General features: G+C 39.4%; 1 protein-coding gene across 1 annotated transcript in view; it reads left to right on the top strand.

Moving 5' to 3' along the window:
- racgap1 (Rac GTPase activating protein 1) overlaps window positions 1–8,613 on the top strand; it is a 30,533-nt gene extending 21,920 nt beyond the window's left edge. Inside the window, exons 11-17 of the mRNA XM_043681803.2 lie at window positions 98–193; window positions 753–951; window positions 2,351–2,456; window positions 4,025–4,157; window positions 4,656–4,782; window positions 6,754–6,865; window positions 7,989–8,613. Of these exons, the coding sequence (XP_043537738.2) occupies window positions 98–193; window positions 753–951; window positions 2,351–2,456; window positions 4,025–4,157; window positions 4,656–4,782; window positions 6,754–6,865; window positions 7,989–8,064 (849 nt within the window). The 3' untranslated portion in view covers window positions 8,065–8,613. The remainder of the gene's footprint in view (window positions 1–97; window positions 194–752; window positions 952–2,350; window positions 2,457–4,024; window positions 4,158–4,655; window positions 4,783–6,753; window positions 6,866–7,988) is intronic.
- The last annotated feature ends 3,109 nt before the right edge of the window (window positions 8,614–11,722 follow it).

Below are 11,722 nucleotides of genomic sequence, written 5' to 3'. Positions count from 1 at the left end.
AAATGAAATGTCTAAGTAAATCACCCTCATCTTATCATTCTGAATGACTATGGTATTTCTTCTGAAATATTCATCATTTTGTTTGTGTTGCTTCCAGGGGATTTTGGCAGACTTCACATCTTCGAAGTCACCCATGATCCCATCCATTGTGGTGCATTGCATCAATGAGATTGAGCAAAGAGGATTATCTGAGGTAGGACTAAAACCTTTCATTACTAATTTGCCAATTTGGAGCCTTAATACAAAATAAACTGGAGTCCATCAAACCATTTCCATGTCTAGACGTTAAGTTTTCAAGCTGTTTATATTTTTCTTCTCACGCTATTCAGTCCTGGAGTTCAAGCTCTGTGTAGGCAACGCACTGATGAATTGTAATTATTGTTAAGCAGGGTACCAACAATTCCGATTATTTTTGTGAAGCTTGAAGGAACACACTTTGCCCTATAGAAATAATCCTGCCCTTTTACTAGCTACAGCAATAAATTGAGCATGCACTTGCCCCATTCCAACACAAAATGGCACAAGCTCATCGAACCTCAAAATGCTGATTGTCACAGGCAGGGGTGTTGGGTGCATAACAGTGGGTCCCCTTCAAAATATTGACATCCTGTTTTAATGCTAGGTGAATTAATGAGCTTGTGTATAAGTGGGCCATTTATCAAAAAAGTAAGGTTGGAAAAGTGTGTTCAAGGTTCACAGAAATAGCTTGTCAGGTTTAATTGTACAATGCTAGTAACTGGTGTCTCTATTAGACTGGACTATACCGTATCTCTGGGTGTGACCGCACTGTGAAAGAGCTAAAGGAGAAGTTCCTGAGAGGGAAGAACATGCCATTGCTCAGTAAAGTGGATGACATTCATGCAATCTGTGGACTTCTGAAAGATTTTCTGAGGAATTTGAAGGAACCCATTGTGACTTTCAAACTGTATTCAGCGTTTGTAAGTGCAGCAGGTTTGTAAATTTTGATTCTGGTGATGAGCTTTGAAAAGAGGAACTTGTTTGTTGAATAACTGAAGATATGACTCAGCATGGACAATCCAATGGCAATGAAATAAGAGCAAATTACTGCAGATCTAGAAATCTTGAATAAAAACAGAAAATGGAGAAACTCGGCAGGGCCTGCAGCATCTGTGAAGAGCAAAATTGAGTTCACTTCAGTACTGAAGATTAGACTTGAAACACTTTAACCCTGTTTCTCTCTTGACTGATGCTGCCAGACCCACTGAGTTTCATCAGGTGTTTTGTTTTTAATTCAACTAAGTCTGTTTTGAGGGTATATAGGTGTCCAGTCAATATTGCCTTTATTAACTGTTGCTTCTGTTTCTAAAGGCTCCAATTTTGAGACTTAAAATACTAATCATTCTTTAAATATTCGCTGTTCTTTTAATTTTGATGTCAAGTAATCTGTACGTTAGAAAGAAATGAAACAGCTGTTGCCAGGAAGATCCCAGGTTTGAAGCCCAGTCATTTTTGTACCGCCTCGCCAATGATGACTAAATTCAATGAAATTAAACTCAATGCCTTCCTCGTTGTCATGAGAGAACCTTGCAGATTTCTGCTCTTGATCATTATTGTGTCATCCGCCCCTCCCATACTCTGCTCGTGTGGGGATATTAGCAAAATCGTCATCAGTAGGAGCTGGCTGTGATGCTTCCTGTGATCAGGTTGCCTGCTGGTACTTCCTGTAAAGGTGTGCAGACACAATACCATTTGGGTGAGGTACCAACAGACAGCACCCAATACTGTCTGGAGCAGAAGGAAATGTCTGATTTTGGGGGGGAAAAATGAATCCCAAAACTATGGTTCAGGAGGGAAAGGGGGAACAAATTGGGTTACTAGATTGTTAGTTGAACTAGTAAACTTTAACAACCTTGCTAATTTAACATTGGGTATGAAGGCACTTTACAAAGTAGTCAATCCACCTGAGGGTTCAGATGTGCTCAATAGAAAGGAGCAGCAAGTGTTTGTTGTTTTTAAACTCTTCTGGAGCTATTTGCTTTCCCTTGCATTGGAGCATATGTTTTTGCTTTTTTTTATATCTGGCAAGTTTGCTGGTTAAGACAGAGTGGAGTTTAGATTATTGGTCCTGTGTAAAATTGTTGGATATTAACCTAAAAGGGAATGGTATTCTATGATTGATTTTTTTTTTTGTGCTATATCATTGTGCTTCAGTCTATTCAAAGGGGATAAAATTTTGCAATGTATATTAAAACTGGACTTGTTTTCCTGTAGGAAATGTAAATTAATTCATTTCATGCATTCAACAGAATTCAGCGTTCCTAACTGATCTTTCCCTAGGGGCAGAGATGTTGCGCAGCTTGTCTCACCAATGTTTTGTTTCATTCTGTAGAAATCCCTGACGATGATAACAGTGTTGCAGCAATGTATCAGGCTATCAGTGAGCTGCCCCAACCTAACCGAGATACTTTGGCATTTCTGATGATTCATCTGCAGAGGTATGTTTGGAAACTTTTGCAGTTTAAGACATTCACTACATCAGGGGTGTCCAATCCTTGGCAGCATTTGTTGTGGCTGGTGAGTGGCTGATGCATCATAATACATTATTGATTAAAATCTCAATTAAAAGCAGCCATTTCTCATTTTATGAGCGTGTGAATTGGGAGCAGAAGCAGGCCACTTGATTCTTTTTGCTTCTGCTCCCACCATTCAGTGTGATCTAGGCTCTGGCCTCCACTCCAAATTCCTATCTATCCCCTGATAACCTTTGACTCTATTAGTTAGTGAAGAATCTGTCTATTTCTGCCTTAAAAATGTGTCAACGACCCAGCCTCCTCCATCTACAGAGGAGTGAGTTACACTGACACATGATCCCCTGGCAGAAACAATTCCTCCCCAACTTTGTCTTCAGTGGGAGACCACTTGTTCTTGCCTCTCCAAAAAGGGAAAATAGTATCCACCGCATCAAATCCTCTCAGGATTTTGTATGTTATTAATAATATCACATCTCATTCTTCTAAATCTGAATGAGTATTGTGCAACCTTTCCAGAGAAAACCCCTTCGTTCCAGGTTGCAATCAACTGAACTTTCTCCTAACTGCTTTTCGTGCAATTATATCTTAAATAAGGAGACCAAAAATATACACAGTACACTAAATGTGGTCTCGCATTGCCATTTTCCTTCTCTCCTTTCCTATCCCGTTCTTCATCTTTTCAATTGCTTTGTAAACAAAAACATGGAGTGAATGCAACTTTGAATCTTGCATGAGTGGAGGCAGAAGCACTCTGTGCACTGGTTGCCCTTTGCTTGGAAAGGAGTGTAGTTTGACAGGTTCCACTTCATTTCTTTCGTGGGGTTAGGTTTAAATCTTTTGTTAAGCTTATGACTTCTCATGAAGTAGAAACATTTCCTTTTTATCTACATATTCAAGCTATAATTTGATCTCTGGATTTATTTTTAACTGAGCCTAAGAAACAGAACAGAAAAAGAAACTGTTCCAGAACCGAGAAGATACCTCACCAATTGGAGAGGTTTTTATAGCCACTTCCAGAATGAGACAGGACATGTTAGAAGCTACAAAACAAAGCCTTCAAGATGAGATCCAGACTTTGCAAACTCATGTGGAGACAATTCAACAAGTGTTATCTGACCTTAAAAGTCCAGCTCTGTGCAAAATTCAGAAACCACACCAGCCTTGAAGCCAATCTTGAGCTGTTTATTCTCCCAGTCGTGTTTCGCTCAATTCAATGTTTCAATTCAAATTTGCAAAAACAAAATCTGTCATTTTGTTCATGATTATTGGACTGAAGTTTAAGATTTTTGTCCTGTATCTCCATTTATTTGATGGAAACATTTTTTTATTAATAGGCATTAGCGAAATTTCATTGCATCATGGAAATTTAATATGGCTTGTGCACCAGTTAGCTGGCTGTATGGTTCTGCTGTGTTCCATTGCTATAAAATCTTGAATAATATTTTGCTTGCTTCATTGGTCTGCTCAAGTAAACCAGAAAGTTTGCTTAATTTGATGCAAAACTCTGAACTTGAGTTTTTTTTCCCTCCCAGAGTGGCTAACAGCCCAAAATGCAAGATGGACATAACTAACCTTGCCAAGGTCTTTGGCCCTACAATAGTGGGTTATTCCACACCTGATCCATCTCCCATGTCAATGCTACAGGAAACCAAGCAGCAACCAAAGGTACGTAGGTGGTGGAATCAAGTTTGGGCTTTTAAAGTTAACCCTTCCTTTCATGTTCCTAAGTGACATGCAGAGCTACTGGTGATCAAAACATCTGGTGTACACTGCAAACATTCTGACATCTGTACTGTAATTGCTGCTTTCTGCAGAGGTGAAAAGGGTGAACTTGGGTCATTATCTCAAAAGGCACAAGACTGTTAGAATTTCTGGTGCTTGCAGTTGGAAGTTTATCTGACGTTGGTGCTATGTGCATCATGTCACAAAGACAGTCACAGTAGCAATCTTTTATTGTGAACATTATTGTTTTATCTTGGGTTAACCACTAATTGCACAAACCATAATCTCTAGCCTTGGACTTAATGGCGCAAATAAGTACTCTTATGATCTAGTTATCTGTGACTTTACAAGGTTTTCAGGTAAAATGGTAGCAAGCAGTCTTTTTTTGTTTGTGTGTCTGTTTTGAAACTGACAATTTAAATGTTGCTGCTTTTGTGGTAGGTGGTTGAACGTTTCCTATCTTTGCCAGTGGAATACTGGAACCAGTTTACAATGGTGGAACAGGAGAATATCCAACCTAATCATATCATTGAAAATTCTAATGCTTACAGCACTCCTGATATGAAAGGTAATACTCACGGTTATCTAAACTGGTGAAATACCATTCTGACTTGTTTCAAGCTTTGCACTTGAGGGTATCCTCCAATAGTTCAAAATTATTCTTAAGATCGATTTTTCAAGTCTGCTATCGGAAAGATGTTATTAAACTTGCAAATCTTTTCTGAACGCTTTCAAGGATGTTGCCAGGTTTGGAGGATTTGGGCTATAGGGAGAGGCTGAATAGGCTGGGGCTTTTTCTCCCTGGAGCGTCGAATGCTGAGGGGTGACCTTATAGAGGTTTATAAAATCATGAGGGACATGGATTGGGTAAATAGTCAAGGTCTCTTTCCCAGGGTAGGGGAGTCCAAAACTTGAGGGCATAGGTTTCAGGTGAGGGGGAACGATTTAAAAAGGGCCTGAACGGCCCCCTTTTCACACAGAGGGTGGTGCGTGTACAGAATGACCTGCCAGAGAAGGTGGTGGAGATGGGTACAGTTACAACATTTAAAAGGTATCTGTATAGGTGGATGAATAAGAAGGGTTCTGAGGGATATGGGCTAAGTGCTGGCAAACGGAAATAGATTGGTTTACATATCTGTCAGTGCGGATGAGTTGGACTGACTGGTCTGTCTCTGTGCTGTATAACTATGACTGTTAGACCACTTGGTCCACTGACACCAGTACCTAGCTAAGTCAAAGACTCAGCTTGTGACTTAACCTTAGCATGATCCCATAACATGATGCTGACTCCATCTTTCAGTAGTGACATTAAACTATGCCATGACCATACTCTGTAGATCCTGTTACAATATTCAAAACCAGGGAACGGGTTCTCCTCATGACTTTGCCAGCATTCGTTCCTCAAACAGCAGTTCATTCACCATTACTGTAGGATCTTGCTATGTGCAAAATGGATGCTCTGTTTAATAAATTCACTGACACTGCCAATATAATTCATGTAAGTCACTTTGGGATGTTTGTGAAATGTGACCAGCTGCGACTGTTGAGACCATGGCTCTTTTTTTTCTCTCATTTTTTTGGTTTGGACCTGAGAGTTGAAATTAAGAATTGAACTTTGAATTATAGCTTGCTTTAAAAAGTGCTAACAAGAAGTGAACTAATAGAATCACTGCAACAAGTTGACGAGTATTTTAATTTGCTGCTGTGAAAAATGCCCAGTATTAATGCACTTGTATGTACATTTGTTAGACTATTAAAAGTGTAGGTGGTAAGTCAGTGTCATAAACTCTCCAAAGTAATTGTAATTAAAAACCCCATTTTACACCTGTCTCCTTTCATTGCTTGAAAAGGCTGGCGTAATACTTTATTGAGAAGTTCTCATTTCATTTTGATATCTCTTCAACTTTGTGCAGTAGTTAGGAATTTTCATTCGTCTATGAAAATTCAGCTTTCCAGGCCTTCCACAGCATCCAGGACTGCTCCATTGATGCACATGAGAGCATAAGCCACTTATCCTGGTGACGTGCTATTACTGTGCATGCAGATACTGTACTTGCACCAGCCTGGGTCCTCCTAAACCAGGAGCACCCAAGTCAGGATTATGTCAGGCACAACAGATCTCACTAGTAAAATCTGGTCCAAATTGTAGATCTATCTGCAAATGGAGCTGCTCCAGGACATAATTGGTGCTCCAGTTTCCTCCCACAATCCAAATATGTGCGGGTTAGGTGAATTGGCCAAGCTAAGATTGTCCATAATGTTCAGGGATGTGTAGGTTAGGGGTAAATGTAGAGTAACGTGGAATGGTTCTGGGTGGGTTACTCTTCGGAGGGCCGGTGTGGACTTGTAGGGCTGATTGGCTTGTTTCCATACTGTAGGGATTCTATAACGATCATCTATGTGTAACTACACGTTAGTGCAGTCTCAACATAACGGATCTTCCATGAAAATCTAAATGTAAACTCTTGAAAGTATCTGGAGATGAATTACATTTTGGGTTTCATTTTCTTTGAAGTCTAATTCATTGGTTTCTTCGCAGTGAGTATGCTTGGACCACTGACCACTCCAGAACATCAAATAATTGGCAAAACCCCTTCATCCAGCTCCTTATCTGCACGTGTCAAATCCAGTCTGACCAAGACCACTCCCAAGTAAGTAATCTCTCCTGCAGTCTCGAATCTGATGTAAGAAATGCTGTTTAATTACCATGTTACAGGGGCCAGTTTGTTTGTTTGGGTTGCTCCCCCAGTTACCCTTTCCTTGTCTGATATCAATGGCCTTTCAATGTCACTGGGTGGGACTGCTGGGATTCTCTATGGGTGTAACCACATGGACTGGAGTAATTCAAGAAGGCAGGATGCCACCATTTTCTTGAGGGCAATTGGATGGGCAGTGAAGTTTTCCCTGAGCCAGGAACAACCACATTCGGTGAACAAAGGAGAAAAGGATCTTGAGATTTTAGTTGAAGCTCACACGCACACGACCCCACCCCACCCCGATCTCTGTCACCATCATCACCACACCACCACATCTCTCTCTGATGTGCACGCGTGCTTGCTCTCATGCATGCTCCTCTCTCTCTCTCTCGCACGCTTGCTCTGTTCCCCCGTCCTCTGTTCCCCCTACTCCTTCCCCTCCTTTCCCCCTGCTCCTCCTTCCCCACCCCGCTCCTCTTTTTCCCCCCTTCCCTTCAGTCACTCACTCACGCCTCTCGCTCATATGCACCCTAACCATCTTCCCATCTCCTCCCTTGTGCACACACTTCCTCCTCCCGATTTCCCTCACACACATTCCCTCCCCTTTTGTGGGCAGGCACTCCTTCACCCTCTGACATCATCTTTCCCAGACAGTATTGGTTGATAACACCAAATGTTGATCTTTTTCCTTTCAACATAATAAGTTTGGGATTGTCACAATAATTCCATCGTTCAAAGTTAAAAGCTAGGAACTTCCTTTTCCTGAGGATCCTTGATATTTCTGTTAATATTTTGTAAACAAATCAGTTTCAGAATGAATGGTCTCAATTGCTATGCAACATTTACACTGTTCGGGTCTGATTGCAAGCTCTGCCTGTACCCAAATTGCTTGATTAATTTGAAGTGACTTGTATTTGTTCAGCTCCATAACTGTCTTGCTGCTTCTACTTTTGAGGGCATTAAAGTTATTTTCTGCCTGCTCTGATCAAATCCAAAACCTTGCAATCTGACAAGCAAAACTGCAAACAATTACCATGAAACCTTTTCCTTCAATTTCATTTTGTTAAATGTTTTACAGGTTTGGAAGCAAAGGCAAGTCATCAGTCAATTTTAATCGAACTGGAAACTTCTTTGCCTCCCCATTATTGAAATAATTGCACATTAACCAAATAATAGTCTCAAAAATCAAAAAATTCCCTGGAGCTTTGCATTAAACCAACAAGTGCTACCTGCAGAATTTTAGTATTATAATATGCATCATACAGCAATCCTAAAACAGCAGTTTTAATAATGTGTAATCACCAGTCTAATCCTTTAAATATAATGTAGTTGACACTTGTTATTCGAGATGGTAGTTCTTTTTTAAATGTTATGAGTCTATTTTTAAGTAGATAACTTGTATATTCCAGTTTGTATTACTTGTATGATGGGAACTGAAGGTTGAATTCTGTAACCTGTAGACCACAGCAACTGATTTGAAAAAGCATTGGTATGTGTCTCAGAAACACTAAAAGTTCAGAGTGAAAGATTATTTTACAGTCAAAGATTGTGGGATCTGTTCTTACAGAATGAGAAATGTATGCAGGATAACTGAATGCTGTAATCCATAATTATATCCAGCTGACTGAACAATTGTGTTTGGCTGAATTTTATATTCTATAATTTTCTGCCTTTTGTGGAGCTATTAAACCTGTACAAAAGATCATCTGGGTTTTTTTTTGCTTAAATGTCTTGCTACTTTGGAGGTTAGTTTTTCAGTGGTAATCAATATGTATATGGCAGTTTTGTATTGTTAGCAATAGACTTGTATTCAGTGGCTCCACACTTCAGTGGGAATCCACCACAAGCCTAAAATACCATGGAATGAATTTTCTGTCTAGCGATTTCTATTACAAGCACAGCCTGACTTCTGCCAGTTTTTAACCCAATTGATTGTGTTGACAAATGTTTAATCCAGTTACAGAACAAAACAGGTTTTCAACCAACTTGTCTTTACCACAAAAGTTATGCTTTGACACCAGTAGCTATCAAGTTAAATTAATCACTAGTGGTATTTTTAGTGTGAATTGCTCACAATCCGGACATGATAGAGAATTGTCAAAGAAATTGGTTTTATAAAATGCATTTCAAATTGAGTTCACTACTTTGTGTACCCTCTTGGCAAACAACTGGGCATAGAACTCTTCAAATGTGGGATTAGCATGGTCCTTTCAGTGATTTAATAGAGGTTCCATTGTCAAATCTTTGTAGATGATAACTTATATGCTGTTTTATTTTTGTTCAAACATAGCGTTCAGACAAACTGGATAAAAATTTGTTTTCTCAGCCATCGACAACCAGAAGTTTCTATTTTTACAAAAAACTTGAATTTTTAAAAATACATGTTTAATTTGGCTTGTGTCTGTGTATGCGTGTAAACATTAACTTGTGATCCATCTTGAAGTGCAAAATTAAATTGGACACAAACGAAGTGCTGACCTTGGTTATGGCTTGCGATATGCATCAATATACTTCTGTGGAGTTATTGAATGTATTTGGCACCAATAATAAAATAGAAAATTGTGACCGAAAGTAGAAGCATGCCTCCAACTAATAAATTGTATGTCATGCAAACTAGATTTTAAATTATAGATTATGGTGTTATCTAAATGTAGCTTTTACAGAACATGTCAACGCATCTATTCCTGTCAGCTTTTTTAATATCCCTTTTTATGCATTTAAGTGGTAACTATTGTAAAATATCTGTACCAAAGACTTGTCTGCGCCTCTCAAATTTGACTTCAGCTATAAAATCCTTGCTTCAGCTGTCTGCTACACAACTGCAGTGAAACCTGTGTATTAGGCACTAAATTGAAGTGAAAACTGATGCAAGTTGTCAATATGCAGCTTTATTTTTGTTTTTGTATTTCTCAAAATTGAAACCCCGAATACCAGAGAATGTTTGTTTGAACTGTAGTCTTTTTGAAGTGCTTGCAACTGTTTAAGGATATGTCAGTTACCAAATTGCTGCAGCTTTATTGATGCATATTGCACAATATATTGTAAGTTGTTTTCACTGTATTGTTGTGTAATACATGCTCCTCTGTTTCAGTAGCTTCAGTTAAATAAGTGCAGTGATCAACTCTCTGGTGTTTTGTGTGTTTTTTTTATAAACTGTTTGTGTGAATCCCTATGGGTCCATGTACCATGCTGACTTGGAACTCTATCTCTGTTGCTTTGTCATCATGAGGACGAAATCTTTGAATTCCTTTCCAAAGAGTACTGTGGGTATATCTTCATCAGGTGGACTGCAATAGTCCAAGAAGGTAACTCACTCGCACTTTCTCTAGGACAATCAGGGATGGACAATAAATGCTAACCAGCAATACCCACATCCCTTGAATAGGTGGAGGGGAAAAATGACCTCTCATCAGTGAACTGTCATGGTTTCCTTTATGTAAAATGATATTGTTTCTCCTCACCTTAAGCAAATGCACTGACATGTCTCTGCTGTTGGTACGTATTGAATGTTTACATGTGGCTATTCACAATTCTTCACTGATCCTAACTACTTCACCCTTAACATACAGTTTTCCTAATTAGTTTTAAAAGCCCCACACAATGCATACAGAATTTAAATGCTTACAGGGAGTTGTAGATGCCTCCATCTTGCAGCGCCAAAAAGTTCTACAGTATTTCCAACCATAAAAACAAAATCTGAGTAGGGTTAGGTCATTCAGCCACTTGTGCCTGCTTTACCATTCAGTGCAATCGTGGCTGATCTGATTGTGACTTTAATTATACTTTTCTGTCAGCTGCCTGTAACGCTTAACTCCCTTGTAGTCTAAAATCAATGGATGAATGATATTTGAATTAATATTGTAAGGTATGTATACAATAGCAGCCCAGATAGCCCACTCACGCAGTGGATCAAGATGTACAAAATGTTTGTCCAAACTTCAAATTTCTGTTTTTTTTTTTAAATTGTTGTCCTTGTGCTGAAATTATTTATTAGGAAAGGCAAGGTCTTTAGATACATCAAAGGGCTATTCTGCCCAGGAGATCGAAACTGACAATTATGTTCCACAAGACCCCCCACCACTCATGTCATTGAACCTCTTCACGGCCTTGGCTTTCCCTTCAATGCATCCGTTCTATTTGCACTGTATGAGGTTGTCAGACTTTGATCACCACAGTAAAGAAGCTAAATAAATCCAATGAGGAATTCAGGATCGAGACTTATTATTGTGTCCTCTCATATTGCACTCCTTCCCCATGTTCCATTCCCAGTAAATGAAAGTATCTACCTTGTCAAACCCATTCCATTAGGTCACCCCGTATGTCAGAAAAGTATCAAGCTGTTCAGCCAAGCTTGATGGATACAGGCTCTCCATTCTGGTGTCCATGTGGAAGTTTTTGCACCTTCAAGTGCCCCTCTTTGTCCTGAAATCAACCCAAATGTTTTGTTTGCTTTTATTGCTACATTTGATAATTTGTGAATCTCTCCTTAAATTCCCTTGCTCCCCTATTTGGGCACTTAGACTCCAAGGAGTATGTTTTCTTATTAATCACTATAAAACCACTTACCCATATTGAAATGCAACTGCTTTGTAATAGTTGTTCTTTATGGATAAACTTAACAAAAGATTGTGAGAAGATTTGTAGCTCGGGTGCTCGTTGTTGTGGTTCTGGTCGCCGAGCTGGGAATTTGTGTTGCAGATGTTTTGTCCCCTGTCAAGGTGACATCCTCAGTGCTTGGGAACCTCCTGTGAAGACAGCTAACGATCCGCATCCATGAACACCAACTAGCCACGAAACGACACGACCAGCTAT

Source organism: Chiloscyllium plagiosum, unplaced genomic scaffold, assembly GCF_037043375.1.
Source record: "Chiloscyllium plagiosum isolate Xiang-an unplaced genomic scaffold, Cpla_swu_hap1 HiC_scaffold_53X, whole genome shotgun sequence".
NCBI classification, from domain to species: domain Eukaryota; kingdom Metazoa; phylum Chordata; class Chondrichthyes; order Orectolobiformes; family Hemiscylliidae; genus Chiloscyllium; species Chiloscyllium plagiosum.
Note: the sequence above shows the minus strand (reverse complement) of the source record. Positions and strands in the feature narration are given on the sequence as shown.